The sequence below is a fragment of the Halichoerus grypus genome, chromosome 6, assembly GCF_964656455.1.
Source record: "Halichoerus grypus chromosome 6, mHalGry1.hap1.1, whole genome shotgun sequence".
NCBI classification, from domain to species: Eukaryota; Metazoa; Chordata; class Mammalia; order Carnivora; family Phocidae; genus Halichoerus; species Halichoerus grypus.
This window is the reverse complement of record NC_135717.1, coordinates 71059080-71077683: the sequence shown is the minus strand read 5'-3', so window position 1 is coordinate 71077683 and position 18604 is coordinate 71059080. Positions and strand designations below refer to the sequence as shown.

At 39.1% G+C, this 18604-nt stretch overlaps 1 protein-coding gene across 1 annotated transcript in view; it reads left to right on the top strand.

The window, feature by feature from the left end:
- Nucleotides 1–18604, top strand: part of ITGB1 (integrin subunit beta 1) — a 45599-nt gene that overhangs the window by 1707 nt on the left and 25288 nt on the right. The window contains exon 2 of the mRNA XM_036118605.2: nt 16822–16888. Coding sequence (XP_035974498.1) covers nt 16822–16888 — 67 coding nt within the window. The remainder of the gene's footprint in view (nt 1–16821; nt 16889–18604) is intronic.

The following is an 18604-nucleotide window of genomic DNA, read 5'->3' as shown; positions in this document are numbered from 1 at the left end:
TACAAAAATAACGTGAAATGAATTTTGATTAGACATCTTTCTTAAACAACGTACAGCCTTTAGGTTATATTAATAGACCACTTTTAGAAATGATTAAGAAATTTCAGATGGAAGTTAACCTGTTCTACATTTGGGGACATCTAGATGCAGAGGGGATAGGACCTAAGAGTTTCCACTACAGTGTTCATATTTTTAAATAATTTTAGTTCATTGATCAATATTAAATGAATGACTTAAGATAATGAAGTGATACATACAAAACAAGAAACAAATCAGTATTTTGGGGACAGGTCTCTGAGGAAAAAGCCATTAATTTATCCTAAAATTCAGTATAAAATGGAAGATGTTATTAAAATGTTAGCTAAAAAGACAGGGAATGCGGTTAATACTTCTGTAAATAGAAAGGAAATCAACTCCAAATTAAGGCATCTGTGTTGACTTCACAGACCTAAAATTTAAAGTTTTTGTAATGTTGACTCTTTTTATTTTATTTTATTATTTTATTTTTTGAAAGATTTTATTTATTTATCTGACAGAGGAGACAACGAGAGAGGGAACCCAAGCAGGGGGAGTGAGAGAGGGAGAAGCAGGCCTCCCGCTGAGCAGGGAACCCAATGCGGCTTCATCCCAGGACCCTGGGATCATGACCCGAGCTGAAGGCAGATGCTTAACGACTGAGCCACCCAGGCGCCCCTGTTGACTCTTTTTAAAAGAATGCTAAATTCTATATTATGATTATTTTATATTATTTTATAAAATCCTCAACAATCTGTACATGAAAAAGTATGGAATCAACAATATTTAAAATTGCTAGATTTAGTAATTTTAACAATCATGTGGCTTTCTTCTTAACTTTCTGGTCAGTAGAATTAAAATCTGGCCCAAATTTCCATCACTGAATGAATATGGAGTTCTGTATTGTTATCGATAAACTCCTAACTCCAGGAGCTTCTCTGGGGACATCTGGTCACTTTGTAATAGAATTAATCAGTTTAATGTGCTAGTTTTAATGGAATGCTTGCCACATAATGGCTTTATTGTTCAGATTCTTGCCAAATAAATTGTGGCTTACAACATGGGGGGGAGTAGTGTAATAGTCTACCTCAGGAAAATATTTTTCTTTAATATTCGGTTGGTGCACTGGTCTGCTCTTAACTACACTGCTGGAATGATGAGATGAAACATCTCCTGCCTGTTCAAAGTTGCAGAACTTCTGAGTTCTGAGATTTTCAGTTTCTGAATGTGTAACAAGCTGAATGTATCAGAGGATTTATATGGACTCTTGTTAAATTTTAGAAGATTTCCCCACTCTGCATGGAAAGTTAGGATGCGTCAGGTTGTGGGTAGAATCCTAGAGGATTGTATTGTGCAAATATGTAAATATCTTTTGTATTAGCAGGTCTGTTCTAACTTTGGTTATATATCGTGGGATTTTTGTCCTTTTTTGTTGTAGTGAGAGTCTTGGGGAAGGGGGATGGGTTAACAGGGATAATAGTAAGGAAGAGTGCATCAGTCTTGAGGATCCTGAAATGGTAGCAGTATCTATAGATGTAGAAAGCTGAAAAATATTACGGTATGTACTTGGTTTAAAGGAGGTGCAGTCCGCAAAACCCAGAACGTTAGCAACCTTAGAATATTTCAGTGGGTAAGTGAAAAAAATGTGGTATCTCTTCCTCAGGAGCCGTGTGCAAAAGGAGCCAAACTATATTCTTATGAATTTCTCTTCTTTTCAGAGATGGCTAATTGTAAGTCTTAGAGTTATGTTTATAAAATAATATAGGGTGGGTTTTTGGAAGTCAGCTACCTTTAAACTTTATTTTTGGTTTGTGGTCTTTGATGGTAAGGTTAGCTATATTTAGCAATATGCTAAATTGTGTATATCATCTTGAAATATGTGTGTGTGAGTAAAAAGAAATGGCTTCGAATATCCATCCTACATACCTAAATAAACACATACACACACCCATATAGATATATACGTATATATGTTTTACTTACTGGACTAGTGTCATTATACGTCTCCAAAGTGCAGGTTCCTGGACCCCAGGGATGTATAAATGACTTTTTGGGGTAAAGGAAGAAAATATGAGGCTTAATATTATATATACATACACATATACATATATATACACACACACACACAGACACATATATATTTAACCTTACTTAAAGTTAAAATTTTTATTATTTTTCATATCTTACTATATTGCTATAGGAGTACATGTATTTTAATTTATAAATAAATACATATTTTGGGTATATGTTAACTCAATCTTTTCAGTAATAAAAGTGAGTGATCAAAAAGCTTTGGGGAGAAAAAAAAAAAAAAAAAAAAAAAAAAAAAAAAAAGCTTTGGAGATAATTGGTATAGGGGATGCTTTGGGTGTGGATACAAGCACTACTGTATTTTGATGAGACCTGGTGTCTAAAGTAAGAGAGGTGAAAGAAACCCAGAGTGACACAGGTTTCTGGTTAGGTGGTGTCATTTCCCAGGGCAGGCAGTATGATCACAAGGGGGTGGTATTGGTTGACTCGAGGGAGGGGAAATGATGAATTTATAACGCCGAGTGTTTTTTAAAACTGGCATTGGTAGAGATGTCTAAGAGTTCAGTTGAATACACAGATTAGGAGCTCAGAACAAGAAGTCTGGTTGGGAGATTCAGATTCTGGAATTCTTAAGTCTGTAAGTGTTAGTTGAAGCTATGGGCTGCCGCTGAGAATACCAAAGGAGAGTATGCAGAGTGAGAAGGGGCCAGGCAGAAAGCCTGCGAACGCTTATAAACAGTCTAGGGCTGGGTGGAGGAAAAGGAATCCAGGAAAGCATTTCCTGCCCAGTTTCTTCTCTGAATTCCTAATTCCTTTGTGTGACAGTTTAGTGAATGACTTGGGTCTTCAGGAGTTTTTCCTGTGATTGACATATTTGAGGTAAAGACAAAAAGACTGATTAGTCATTTTAGACTCGTCACTAGAAGTGCAGTTGTGATTGGGAGGTGGTAAACCTGGGTTTCAGCATAAGCTGTGCCACTGAATTCCTCTGTGACCTTTGCTGGAATACTTCGCCTTCCAGGGCTTTGGTTTCTGCAGCTACACCATCGAGAAGTGGTCTGTATGTTTCCCTCATTCTGTCATTCTGTGAGTTGAAGGATAGCTACTGCTCAACCCAGGCGGTGTGGAGTGCAGCTCTTCTCCCACGAGCAACCATTTTCTTGTGTCCTCACCAGAGAGGATGGGTGCTGTGCCAAATTATTGCTTTAAAAAAACCTGCCAGTGTTGACCAGTTGAATCTATTATTGTAAGCTCTTTGACAGATGTAACTCTGTTGTATGTTTCATTTTAATCCATCAGTGTATTGAGTGCTAGGTACCTGAAAAATGCTGTGCTCAGTGGTTGTAGATCAAGCGTGGACTTTGCTGTTGAGTATGTCGTCTGGTTAGGACAAGTTGTGTTTAATCTAGGGAAACATAACAAATACCAAAGAATATTTTACACTATGTGCTATACCAGATAATTTTCTGTAGATTTTGAGAAAAAGATCAGCATTGGCTTAAGGGTTTTGGAATGCTTTATAAAGGAGCTAGGTTGGAATGGTATGAACAAAGATACAGATGATAGATAGTATAAGTAGAAGGCAGAATTCAGTGTAATTTGGCAAATATTGTTTGACTACTCTGCGTGTGTGTGCGCAAGCGCACGTGTGTGTTCACGAGTATCTGTTGAAGGCCTGAATTTTGTCTTCCCTCTAGTCTGGTGTGGTTCACAGACATGAGTACAGTTAGTTACCATAGAAGTTTGAATAAAATAATGTTACTAAGCAGCACTGAAACTGAAGGTTTGTCATTTACTATGCTAGACACTTAAGAATATGTTTTAGGACCGTAAAGAAAGGAGTAGTTAATTCTGCTTATTGTGGTTGGTGAAGAGATGAAGAGCCAGTGAAGGCCAAAAAAAAGAAAAAGAAAAAAAAAGAAAGAAAAGTTAGCATTTTATTTTACTGTAGGGAATGTAGCTTCAGTGGATGAAGAAAGTATTTACATGAAAAATTTATTGGGAATGTACCATTTGAAGTATGGAAGTCACATTTCAGTGTATAAATGTTTACTGAGTCAATATATCAGTAATTAAGCTTTCTTACTCTTTGTGAAACTCGGAATAGTAATTTATTGGCTCTCCAATATTTTATAGTTCATGTATGATTTATTTCATATTATGATTTCAGTGCTTCTCAGAAAGGGTCATGGTAGTTCATATTTGATTGTTGGAGGAGGAGGTTGTAGTTTGAAAAAGTACATTCGTTATATTAGGAAAAAACCCAAAAAAACACACAACAGGGAATGGATTTGTACTTGTTTAAGAAGCATGGGTATAAAATGATTGAAAGCCGCTTATTAAGTAGTCACTTCGGTTCTTATGGTTGGAAGCCTATGACTAGTGAATGAGTTGGAGAGCAGGAAGAAAATTCAGTAATTAAGTAAAATGTGATCTACAGATCACCATAAAATAGGTGTTGCCAAGAGCTTTTACATTGATGATCATATTTTACTTTTGCAGCAAGTCTGAGGTAGACATTATTCCCAGCTTAGTGCTGAGTGCAATGAGAAATTTGTTTCTCCCTATGTTTAGTTTTTAAAACATTTGTTATGTATTTAAAATATACCTAGCACTGTGCTTGTTTGACTCCATTACAGGGCAGAGAGGAGCTATGGCAAAAGGTATCGTCAAAGTTATTAAACTTTTGATCAAGTGAGAATTTTGGAGTGATCCACTTAAAAGTAGATAAAATTACACAATCTGGGAACATAATTTACAATTCTCCTTAATTAAAATAATGTAGAACAGATGTTGTTTTCAAGTGCTTATTGATACCATTACCAGGGTGGTTAACATTTTTTGCTAACTCCATTTACAATTATCTTTGTAACTTGCCCCAGAGTAAAATTTCTCAAACAAAACTGTTACTAACCTACTCTTTTCTCCTTTCAGGGAAGGGCAAAATCTATAGCCATAGCAGGTGTAGAGAAGGAACATCTCACTAGGTTGGTTCGAAAAAACTAGTTGCTAGGTACTGTCCTTTCTTTTGAACGCAAGGAGGAGCTTGCAAGAATTAATTTCAGGCAACTTTCCATTCTCATTTTGGATCAGCCTTTAATATTATGACTTGATTTGTTTCAAGTGTCTTCTGTTTGTATTTTAAGTCTGTCCTTCTTCAGACTTGAGTTTATTACATGCCCCCTCACTGATCTTTTTAGTTTAATGCTTTTTTTTTTTTTAACCAGGTTAGCAGTTTATTATAAAAGGATGTAATTCGTAAACAGCCAGATGGAGGAGATGCATAGGGCCGCCTCTGGAAGTGCCACTCTCCCTGAATCTCCACAATTCACCATCCCGAAAGCTCCCAATTTTTTTTTTTTTTCCATTTTCACATAGGCTGTCCTTTTTGAGGGGTGGAGGTAGTATACCAGTTACTCATTTACTAGATTGCTATTGGCTCCATCATGTTTTTAATTGCCTTATTTTGAATTTTGTGTGGTTTTTCCCAAGCATGCTCTTTGTGTCGTGTTGATCCTCTTCCTTGTATTTATGAATTCTATAAAGGATTTTGACTTAAATTTCCTCCCTGAGTTTTGTACGCTTTTCCTCTAGTTTTGTGGTCTTATTTTTGACTGATCACTGTGAGACCTATTTGAGATTTTCTAAATTCCTTCAAGAGCATAATGAATTCATCTAGATTTTCTCCTATTTTCAGAGAAAATTCTTCACTTCCTTTCACTTTTTCTTCTGTAGAAGAGTTTTTCCTGATTAAGTTCCGTGCGGCGCCCCCCCCCAACCGATTTATCTTTGAGGCTTTTTATGTGCCATCATGCAGTATATCCGTTCTTTATCTTTCCTGTGCACTTGTGGGCTGGGTGGTGGGTGAAGGTGATTTATCTTCCATATTCACATTTCCTTGGAGAAGGTGGGTAGACCAGTTCCTAGTGATGAATTTTGCTGCAGTCTGTTACTGTTATTTTCTTAAAGTATCTAGCCCTGTTATGAGCTGTTCTCAGATTCCAAATTGTGTCGTGAGCCTGTAGCTTTGGAGCAGCCTGACCTTTGCTGTTGGAGCTCATTAGCTTCAGGTGGATGTCACCATTGGGTAAGAAAGAGTCGGTGCTCATAAAAAGCACGTTTTTTTTTCTTCTGGGCAGGAGTAGTGAATTGTAGAAAGATTTCTAGTTCAGACTACTGTTCTGTTTATCTACAGTAGGTGGAAAAGAACTTCTAGTGAAGTGTTAGTTGTATCTTTGCCTTGGAGTACTTAGCCTCTTCTCTTTCTTATTTCCTCTTGTTTTTTTCTTTCTTCTTCATCCTTTCTGCTAAGTTTTGTTAATCATTAATTCTGCCTTCTTATTTGGGTCATAAACACCTTCATGGTCACCAGCACATACCTCTTCCTGCCAGAGAGAGGGAAATAAAATGTTGAGCTTTACTTGTTCTTCTTGAAGGGGAAAGATGCTCCTGCCCCAGAGGAATGCATCTCCCCACTCTCACCCTCAAATTTGATGGAATAGAGATCAGTGGGATTTCTGAGCACCTTCCATTTGGGCTCCCCCATCTGATTGCCCTCTGTATGGGGAGAAGTGGGAAGAGCTGCATGTAAATTCTCTGAGGCTTTCAGTTTGGCTCTCTGTTGTTTTTATACTCTATATTGATTTTTAAATATTATTCTTTTATAGGACTATTTTTTCCCTCTTAAAGGCAGATACAGAAAATAATGTTGGTGGGACAGACTTGGAATGAATACAGCTGTATTATATTTTTAGGAGAGATTATAATATACCTCAATGTAGGTATCCTAATCTTTTCTACTATTAAGGTGAAAAGATTTTAAAATGTTATGACATAAAAAAGGAAGCAAATTCTGTTGTCTAAAAGAGAGTATTTGAAAGTTAAAAACCCTTAACCTTTCTTATTAGAAACCTGCTTCTATTGAAAGCTTGAGCTTTTGAATCAGGCCTAGGTTCCTATCCCAGCTTTGTCACTTAGTCTGGCTTTGTCTGCACAGTAGATTTGCAATCAATATTTGCTGACTTGAATTTAATTGGTTGTGTTAAATAAAAATGTATGCTTTTGCAAGGATTTGATAGGAAGAAATTTTTTGTGGTTGACTTCTTTTGGTACTGGTTGACTTTTCGGTACCTTATTTTAAAATTTGAAATAAATGTAGGGCGCCTGGGTGGCTCAGTCGTTAAGCGTCTGCCTTCGGCTCGGGTCATGATCCCAGGATTCTGGGATCGAGTCCCACATCGGGCTCCCTGCTCAGCAGGAAGCCTGCTTCTCCCTCACCCACTCTCCCAGCTTGTGTTCCCTCTCTCTCTGTCTCTCTCTCTCTCTGTTGAAAAAATAAATAAAATCTTTAAAAAAAAAAAAAAGAAAGAAATGTAACTCACCACATTTTTTTAAGTAATTTTTCTCTAAAATATAATTGTTCAATTTCTACAAATATAGTACTTAAAAAGTTTCTAAAGATTTTATCTGTAAATGTAAAAGGAAATACCACATGAGTTACTTGTGACAATAATAAAAATATTAAATACGTGTGTATTTAGGAGTTTTGAATAGGACATAAAACTACACTTTGGTGAATAAAGGTGAGTTTGGAGTGGAGATTAAAATAATTATGTACAATTTTTGACAATGGAAACAATGCACACAATTCAGGGTGTTAACCACTAAAATGAAATTGTTTGGAGGAGGTGCTTAAGATGATTTATTGTTTAAGGAATGAATTGTGACCCCTTAGATAAACTTGAATATGGTAAGAAGTAATACTAGGGTAAAATGCCTTTGTAGAAATCGAGGCACAAAACCCGTGGGTACACTCATGAAATTTGCCAATTAAATTAACTTTTGTTGGCCTCCCCTTAGTTTGAAGGACTAAGAAATAAACTCACAGGACATTATAAATCCTTTCAACTTCTCTTCTTTGAGTCTGTTCTCACACTGGAAGGGTGTTCTTTTTTTTTAATAATGACTTGAGTAGGCCTTCAAAAAATTATAGTTTAATGAAGTGCAGACCGGGTGGTGGTAGCTGGTATGTAATTCAGACAGTGTGATTTCCACTCCGTCTGTGTGACCCTGGAAAGGTTATTTTACCTCTCTGTGGTTTGCTTTCCTCATCTGTAAACCAAAGATAGTATCATTCCCAACCGCGTAGAGGTACTTGGAGGAGATCGCTGTTATTATTTTTATCATTATTGTCATTATTGCAGTCATTTGAAAGTGTTGAAATAAAAGTGCGATGACTTTTTGTTACAAATTACCCTAAATCCTCCAAACTCAGTGTGTTATTTTTGTCTGTGCCTGCTGTATGCTTAGGTGTACCAATCTTCCTCTGTGTTTGTAGTCTTCAGTGGGCAGCAGTCCATGCGGGAAATCCCACTGGTACACAGTACTGGGATTCACGTTTCTAGTAGTAAAATGTCTTTTCAGAGAAGTTGCCTTCCTTTTAGCCTCTCCTGGGTTTACTTCCTCTAGACAGAAGAAGCCTCGAGTCACTCTCCCGTATTTCTATTAGTTATGTTATCTCCCACCCTGATCTTTTTTTAAGGTAGTCTGTGATACTCATGTTCAGAAATATCTGTATTTTGTCTAATGTAGTAATATAAAACACTGAGATTTTGCTGCTCTTATTATTTTTACATACAAATGGTTAGGAATCTAATTGTTAGAAAGCACATTAAGTAGAATAATCCTTCTTAGATGTGGAACCTAAAATATGCGTCTAGTTATATTATTAATGTAATTGGTATCTAATATAATAGCATCTGATTAAACCTCATTGTTATACAGTATAATAAGGTTGTTTTTTTTTTTAAAGATTTTATGTATTTGACAGAGAGACACAGCAAGAGAGGGAACACAAGCAGGGGGAGTGGGAGAGGGAGAAGCAGGCTCCCCACTTAGCAGGGAGCCCGATGAGGGGCTTGGTCCCAGGACCCTGGGATCACGACCTGAGCCGAAGGAAGTCCCTTAACGACTGAGCCACCCAGGCGTCCCTATAATAAGGTTTTGATATTGTATCCAAATAAGTATCTGAATGGCTGTAACAATGAGCATTAATCTTGTTTACAGTTGTTTTATTTCTAACCCATATCCTTTCTTCTTTATCTTATTTCTCCCCTAATGGGGATCAATCCAAAATTTTCTGGTATGATTATGATTGAAAAAAATCAAAACCTTTAAACTAAGTCACTTCAGAGATTTGCATCCAGGTATTCTGGCTCCAAGTGGGTGCCCTTAACTCTGTGCTCACGTGTTATTGTACACTGCTTGCCCTCCTTAAGCTTACTGCTTTTGTTTTTGTTGTTTCTTGGATACCTCAGAATATTTTCAGTTACCTTTATCTTTAGTTTCTTTATTAAATAGTAAGATACTATGCTCGATATAGAGAGAACACCAAGCAGTGACTTCTAGGGATGAGATGGCAGTTCCTAAGACAAGTCAGCTTCACACATCTGTAGTAGATGGGTAAGAGCTACTTGTATCTTAAATACTAAATTTTTTAAAACAAAGATTGTTTATATTTGATTATGTATCTGACTTAAGTCACCTGACTTAAATCACCTCCCCAGTTCTTGCCGTTATTGGGATCTTCAAGAGTACTGCAGGTAATACCTCTCACACTCTGGTCTGGCAGTTTTCTTGACTTTTTCAACTCCGGTGGCCTTCGCGCACTGTATGAGAGACCTCTTTTGTCCTTCTCACCTCCTCCTGGCCTCTTCTCTGATTCCAGCCACTGCTGCTGGGAACAGTGTTATGACTCACTTTTGGCTGACTGCATCTTGCCCTCAGGTTCCTCCTGGGACTTCTCTTGTGTGATTGTGGGGCGAGAAGCTGCTGCAGCCTTCTGCGCAGATGCGCCGTAGTTCTTGGAAGTGTCGGGGAAGTGAATGCTCCTTGGAGCAAACTTTTACCTATGGGGACTGGAATTAATGTACTTCTCCACATTGACCCTCCTCTGGACAGACTTTCTGTACACTTCTCAAAACTTCTCAGCCAGGTCAAGCCCCCAGGCACCCACATGGCAAAGAAGTCTCCTGAATTGGCTGTCTTGGTTCACTGTCTTCCGTATCTCTGTCTTTCCCTGGGGTCACCTTTGTATAATAATTGCCTGCAATCCTGTTTTTGTCTCAGCCTCTGCTTTTGGAAGGAACTCTGGCTCAAACAATTGCCTGTAGCTATATCCCCACTTAGAACCTTTTACCCAAGACTACCTGTCTTTGAAATGTTAAACCTGTCCTTCCTTTCTAGCTCTCTTCCCTCCCCTGTGTACAGGAGCCCCTTTCTTCTCACCTACCTCTTGTGATCTCTAGTCCTTTGACTTTGTCCTCTTCTGTGTTGTTAACTGTGAGCACGGCCAGTGCCTCCTCCCCACCCACCCGCACTTGCCCTAGAAACCAATGGATTAATTCAGTGATTTCCAGTGGGAGTCTGACGATCCATGCGAGATAGTCTCAGTGATTTGAGCTACAAGAATTGGTAAAAAAATGTTGTGCTTTTGTGCTAATAATTATAGTAATAAGCAACCAACATCTGGATTATCTGGTCAACTACCTTATAGCTGAGTCATCATTATTTTGGTGCCGAGTTTTATTTGTATGTGTAAATTAATCTTGGTTCATAATGTATAAGAGCCAGGACCATGAAGCATTTTACGTCTAGCTTTAAGTTGGCTGTACATACCTAAATGAATTGAAAATTGGTATTACTAGGGTGTCTATAGTAACTGTTTTCTATTTAAAGGGAGTCTGCACATTAATTCTGACAAACTCTTCTTTCCTGGGCTTCTGAGTAATGTCAGAGAAAATGTCATAAAGTTTAATATAGTTCAGCAAAAATTTTTGAGCACTGACTTTGTGCCAAGTGGTTCTGGTGCTTGCTGTCGTTGAATAAGACGTGCCAAGGCCCTGTCTTCTTGGAGCCTGGAACCCGTCAGGAAAGATGGGTGTGAACAGGTCGTTCAGAGTGAGAGGAGTGGATGTGCCTTTTAAGTCAGGGCTCTGAGCGCTGCTGTGTAATGCCCCACCTGTTCTAGTACCCTCCCCCCTTGAGCCCCACCTCCTCCTCTCCCAGCAGTTGTCCTTGCTCTGCTTTCAGAGCAAACCTAGGCTGTCTTGCCCTGAGCTGACTGAGAAGCACCTCTCTTCAGGCTTGCACACTCCCTTGTGTGCTGGATGCTGTCCTCTCTGCTCCAAGGACGCTGGGCTCCATCAGTTATTCTCTCCTGGGTCCTCACCTCGTCAACTTGCCTCTTTTCCTGAGTATTCTTTCCTTCACAGCCTCCTATTTTCTTTTTTTTTTTTTTTTTTTAAAGATTTTTTACTTATTTATTTGAGAGAGAGAATGAGAGAGAGAGCACATGAGAGGGGTGAGGGTCAGAGGGAGAAGCAGACTCCCTGCCGAGCAGGGACCCCGATGCGGGACTCGATCCAGGGACTCCAGGATCATGACCTGAGCCGAAGGCAGTCGCTTAACCAACTGAGCCACCCAGGCACCCACAGCCTCCTATTTTCATAGTTTCGGTTGCTGCCTCTGTGGCAGCCACTCTGGGGTAATCCGTCCTCTCTAACCCTGACTTATCTCCTGAGATCGAGACCTGTCTCTTGCCTTCCCCGTAGGTAGGTAGCCTCCCTAGAAGTCCCTCAGGCATCTCACCTTCCACAGTTTTAAAACAAAGGCATGGTTTGCTCCTCTGACGTCATTCTCCTTCTGCCTTCTTTGTTTGAAAGTGGTGATTCCTTTTCCAAGCAACTAGCAGATCCCCACTGTGCTACTCCTAATCCCACAGTTGTCTTCTCATCATTGCCCAGTGCTGCTCTGTGCCTTCAGATGTTTGCTGAGCCCCAGCAGTGAAAGCAGTGCTGGTTTTGTAGCTCTCACCTTGACGCTCATCCTCTGTCTCATGGATTTTTTGCCATGTATGTGTCATATGCTACCCTGCCCCCTTTTTTTTTCCAGTTTCCCTGCTATACATAGAATAGAATCTAAACCCTTTGAGCATGGATGGCCTTGAAGTCTCAGAAATGCTTAAGTACGTTAAGATTCTTTTTGGCTTTTATGATTTTAAGATTTTTTTAATTTATTTTAAGATTATAGTAACAATTTTTACTTATTGTAAAAAATTACAGGGACAAAATAATCATTCATCCCACAGACCAGATTTAACTATAAATAACATATATATATATAATTTTTTAAGATTTTATTTACTTATTTGACAGGAGAGAGTGAGAGAGCACAAACAGGGGGAGGGGCAGAGGGAGAAGCAGGCTCCCCACTGAGCAGGGAGCCCGATGGGACGCAATCCCAGGACCCTGGGATCACAACCCGAGTCGAAGGCAGACGCCTAACCGACTGAGCTACCCAGGCGCCCCTGGATATATTTTTTCTAATCTTTTTTCTGTACAGATAGAGTGAGACAGTCCCAATTGGGTGGTGAGGGGGGAGTCACCCAAACATGTATGTTTAGAAATGAGATTGGAAAGAAGTTACTGTAATTCTTCGTAGGACTCCACGGCTTTGCACGTACAAACCTCTTGCCTGGAACATTTCTCTCCCATCTGCCTGCCTGTTTTGCCAAATCCATGAAGCCGCTGAACTTGGCCAGGCAGATTTTGGTGTCCTCAGTGCACTTTGTCCTTATTTTCATTACAGAAACCATCACATCATATTGTAATCATTTGTATTTTTGTCTGAACAGAAAATTCCTTGAGACAGCGATTTTTGTGTCTCCAGATAGGGCACAAAACCTGACAAAGTTGGCTGAGGAAGAACTTCCAGAGAGGTGGGGGAGAAACCAGTAAAGCCCGAGGGAACAGAGTGGGTTAAGAAAGAATGGTGAAATGGATTAAGTGCTGCCTGTAAAATCTGTGGGTGGTAAATGGATGTATCTCCCCAAGTACCTATTGTAGGCAGTCAAGAAATTTTGAATGAATGAATGAATGAATGAATGAATGAATGCAGAGAGTAAGAGAAGGCCTGGAAGGCTCTTTTTTGCAAGAGCAGTTTCACATGCATGGTAAGAAGTGGACACCAATAACAGCCGGTTGAGGAGGGAGTAGGAGATTATAAAATGGAGAACAGTGTAGACAACTCCAACAGTGTAGACAATCTTTGAAGAGAGGATCAGGATAATGCCTGGAGGCATCTCTCCCTGCCGGCCCCTCCCCTCAGGATGAAGTGTTCTGCAAGGAATGCCCTTGGTAGGGAACTCCTTAGCTCGGGACTCACAGGCCCCGCCCAGTGAGCGTGTGGGTTTTAGGCCCAGGTGGGCATCCAGGTAAATCTGATGCGGATGTTGCCTAGACCACACTTGGAAAGAGCTGCCTTAGGAGGAAATGCTGCGGAAGCTCTTGGTGCGTCCTCCTTCCCACCCCCACATGCTGGAGGAGCATCCAGTACCTTCAAGGACTGTCCAGATTGACGGAGAGGCTGCTGGGTCTTCTGTGCCACGTCCTCTGCACTGCCTGCTCTCCTCTCCTCAGCCACTGCTAAACCAGTTTCTTCTCAGCCTATTCCTCACCGCTCTGTAGTCTTCTTTGCTGTCTTCTTCTGTCTCTGGGGGCTTCTCTGTTTCCTGAGGGAGAGCCTGGCCTTTTACATGTTCCCCAGCCAATGATGGTGCCTCTCTGTTTCTTGCCAGTGCGCTGACCAGTTACAGGAGAGTTGACAAGTATCCTTGAACTGTTCTCAGCTGCTGTCCTGTTCTCTCAGCTGCTCTTCAACACTAAAGCCTTGTTTTGCCTGCTTGTGGGTTTGGAGCTCTTCCAGAGCAAGAGAGTTTCAGAAGGCTAATCTTTGACTTGTCAGGGTTTACAGAAGGAGAAGGACAGGGCATTTAAAGTAATATTTTAAAGGTGGGTAGCCTAAGGATGTGAGGCTGCCTAAAACAGTGTTTCTGTTACCTCATAACTTTATCTTCATGGTGATTCTCTGAATTGTGTAGTATTTTAAAACGTTTTTCAAAGCAGTCTAGTGGTCCTTGAAGTAGCCTGAGGAGTATCCTGAAGAAACACGTATCAGCCCATATATGGAACAAATATTTATTCTGTTGACTTTGTGTAGAAACTGCCCAGATGGTCCATTCATCACAGTCTTAATGTTCCAGGGCCTTTTTGTCATAACTTTGGAATTGATAACATTATTTGAATTGCTTAGAATTTTAGTCTGATGGATTTATTGCACATAAACCTATTGGGGAGGCCATAGAAGGCAAACTGTAGGCATGTCCCACTTCTGTGACACTCCGCACAGTTACAGCCTTTTTTTTTTAGATTTTATTTATTTATTTGAGAGAGAGAGAGTGAGCGAGAGAGAGAGAGAGCACAGCATGGTGAGGGGCAAGAGGGAGAGGGAGAAGCAGGCTCCCCACCGATCAGGGAGCTGGACGCGGGACTCGATCCCAGGACCCTGGGACCATGATCCGAGCGGAAGGCAGCTGCTTAACCAACTGAGCCACCCAGGTGCCCCAGTTACAGTCTTTTGGATGCAGTTATAAGTGATGTGTAAGCAAAACTGTACGCTCGCCGCATAGCAGGACTTGCTTTTCTGAGCACAATGTAGAGCGTGTGGTTACGTAAGTTACTCTCACTGCTCTTCTCTGGGAAGCCAACAGAGAAAGCTTAAACAGCATTTAACAGCAGAAGAGACACAGGGATCTGGGGTGCTCTGAGCACAACTTTGAAGCACTCTTCGGGACTTGTGGGATTAGCATCTTAGAATGGAAGCTTTTGAAGCCAGGTTTTGTTTTTGTTTTTTTTTTTTAAGAAATATTTTTTTCTTACTAAAGGAAATGTACCAAGAAAGAAGAAAATCCCACACAGTTACTCTGCCATCATTGTTTTTATTAAGAAAGTGAAAAGAAGAAAACACTGTGACAATTTAAAAACAAACCCATTGTCTTTTTTTAATAAAGATTTAGTGCGTGTGCGAGCAAGGGGGAGGGGCAGAGGGAGAGGGACAAGCAGACTCCCCACTGAGTGCAGAGCCCCACACAGGGCTCCATCCCAGGACCCTGAGATCATGACCTGAGCCGAAATCCAGTTAGATTCTTCACTGACTGAGCCACCCAGGCACCCCCAACATTGTCTTTATATTACGCATATGTCTCTGTCATCACTAGGTCTCCTTGGTTACTTTATACGTGCATGTACTGTCATTTTTACATACTTGTCATCTTAATATGTACTTTGCATCCAAAATTATTCTAAAAACCTTTTGTTGTTACTACATTTTATCTTTATGACTCTAATAGTCCATTTGGTTGACGCAGTTAGCTGATTCCTTGTTACTGGGTAGAGGACGTTTGTGTTTTTGCCTATTGTAAATAAACGAGTTGTGTGTGTGTATCACGTTTTATATTTTTAACTATTTCCTTAGGATGAATATCTAATAGCTAGATTGCTAAGTCAGAAGGTAGAAACATTTTTTATGGTTTTTGGTATAGGTTAAATTATTTCCCAAAAAATTATACCAGTTTATAGAGCCATCTCTGGTTTCTCTCAGCCATCTGCAATAGCTTTATTGGGTTAAAACTCCCCCCCCCCTTTTTTTTCTTGCTGGTTTACCTAATATTGCTTTAATTCATACTTCTTTGGTAACTAGTAAAGCTAACTTTTTGGGACTTTACCGTATTTGTTTTTGTTTGTTTGTTTTTTTGTATTCTTGTGGGAAAGGCAGATATTTATACATAATTGGCTGCTAGTCCAAGGGCAGTAAATAGTTAAAGGAGAAGGTTAGTGAGCTGTGGCTGGAGCTGTCTTTGACCAACTCTGCTAAAGTATAGATCAATATTGTGAAAACTGATTCACGGAAAATTGTCCTATACCTGATGGGTGCAGGTTGGGGTAATTCTGAATAATATGCAGGAGATTACTTAATTTTTCTTTAGCGATTCTGGAAGACACTCAAACCCCTGTCAGGTCTTTTTAGGCTCCCTTCCTGCACTTTTCCTTCCTTCCTTCCTTCCTTCCTTCCTTCCTTCCTTCCTTCCTTCCTCCCTCCCTCCCTCCCTCCCTCCCTTTCTTTTTCTTTCCTTCTTTCCTTCTTTCTTTCTTTCTTTCTTTCTTTCTTTCTTTCTTTCTTTCTTTCTTTCTTTCTTTCTTTCTTTTCTTCTGGTCTAGTTTGTAGATCTGGAAATGACAGGAAATTGAACTAAATATTTTACAAATCCCATGCATAGAAGTTATTTTATTAAAAACAGATAACTAATTACAGGAGCTCAACCTTAAAAATTAAATCAGGCCTTGTGCAGGATGTTGGTCTTGGTCTGAGGAGAAATAGACATTATTGAAAAGTTGTAAGCAAGGGGGTGAGCCATCTGGATTTTGACAAGTTCACTCCAAACTGACCTGCCGTACTGAGGTAACTGAAGCATCTGGATATGGCTGTGTGGCCCCCTAGGGGCCACAGGAGGTGATAGACGTAGAGATTCCATGGAACAAAGACTGCTTAACCAACTGAGCCTTTTACGGCTTTTATGGTGTTTGGGAATACTTGACACTTTGTTGAGCATTATTAATTAGATGTTAAAATATATTTTTTATGGAGGAAGGTGAGAATGGATTCTAGAGATCCGGTATGGACATTATTTTAATGTAAGTGACAGTGAGGTAACCGGGAAGGGGAGGAGGAGGGTAAAAGGGATTGGAGAAGAAATGGTTTGAGAGGGATTATGTTTATAAAATCAACAGAAGATAAGGTGAGTGGGAATGTTTTGTGTTTCATGTATTATCTGTTTTTGTTATTTTCTTAATATTTAGCAATGTACATTTTATATTTCAGATGAATTTACAACTGATTTTCTGGATTGGGCTGATCAGTTCAATTTGCTGTGTGTTTGGTCAAGCAGGTAAGTAAAAAAAAAAAAAAAAAGTTTTCTAGTTGTCTTTTCATTTCAGTGTCTTGTATTACTTTTTGACCAATTAGATTCTTGAGCAAATCTAAACCACATCATGCTGCTCCTTCTAAAAGCTGTGCAAGGGCCGCATCTCACTCGGGGTAAAGGTTCTTAGAGTGGCCTGCGAGACCCTTCATCATCCAGACCCTCACTGCTGCCTCCCAGAACAGTGACAGGGCGGGTTGGCTAAGGAAATGCTGAAGTGATAGGAATACAGAACACCACAGCAAGGTCTTTTAAGACTGTAATAGAGTGTTTAAGTGAGCATAGAGAAAACAAAGGTGTGTGATACATTTAGAAGAAAATAAAGTGAATGTGTAGAATGGTGGATTATGAATAAACTATTACCATCTGAAAAAATGAAACCAGGAATAACCGCCTTTCTAGAAGATGTTCTTACTCTTGATCAAAAAGTATTGCAGAATGTTGGCATTATCTAGAAGAGGAATGAAACATAAAGCAAAAAATATATTTAATCCTCTTACAAACCATGGTGCATCCACATCCGCAATAATGGATGTGCAGTTCTCTTCTCCAGATCTCAGAAAATTCATTGCATAGGACAATTATTTGATCTTAGAACAGGAAGGACTTACTACATGGAAAAATGAAGAAAAACCTTAAAGGAAATTATTGATACAGTTGATTACCTAAAACCAACAACAACATAAAAACCCAAAGTGTCTGGATGTCAGAACACCATCAACAAGATGAGAAACTAAACAAAGGTTTAATTTCATTAGCATGTGTTGAGATCCAGTAAAAACAGATGAACATGATAGAAGAAAAATTTGCAAAGGATATAAACAGAAAATGTACAAAAGAAATGGCCAGTAAAATATGATAAAAATGAAACCTTAAATAACTGACAGTAGAATTGATACTCTAATTTATATGTGTTAAATGAGTAAAAGATTTTTTATATTAAAAAAGTACTTGGTGTTTGTTGAAGGTCTGGTGAAAATGGTATTTGTATACTGCTTGTAGGATTATAAATTTGCTTATTACTTCTGGATAGAAATTAGTATATACTGAGAATATTAAAAACATGAATGCTGTCCCACTCAATATTTTCTTTTTTAATTTGTGCTAAGGAAATGATCAGAGTTTTACATTGTGAGACTGGTCCTCAGAATGGGTGCATATATACGCACATACATGTACATGTATTTGGAGGGTTCGTGTGTGTATGTGAGCAAGTGTGTGGAAACTATGCACACATGCAATTGAAAACAATCTAAATTTGTCCAACATTAAGTAGTCATATTAATATAATAAAATATAATCATTAAAAGCCATATTTTTAAAGAATTTGGATAAAGTATATATTAGGATAAAGTATAAAAAGTAGTATGCCAAATGTATATTCTCTATTTAAATAATGTCTATATGTGTGCTTCCTTGCTATTTTTTTTATCTATCTTCATAGAAAAAAGACTGGAAAGAAATATACAAAAATGTTAACAGTAGTTATCTCTTAGTGGGTTATGGGTGATTTTGAGTTTGTTCTTTATGCTTTTATGTATTTTCCAAATTTTCTATTATGAATATATGTTAGATTTATAATTGGAGAAGACACATTGGAGACAGTCCATGTTAGTGCTCACCACATGAAAGGCATGCTGATCCTTAGGTGGATTCAAAGAAATGTGAGACATACTTTGAACA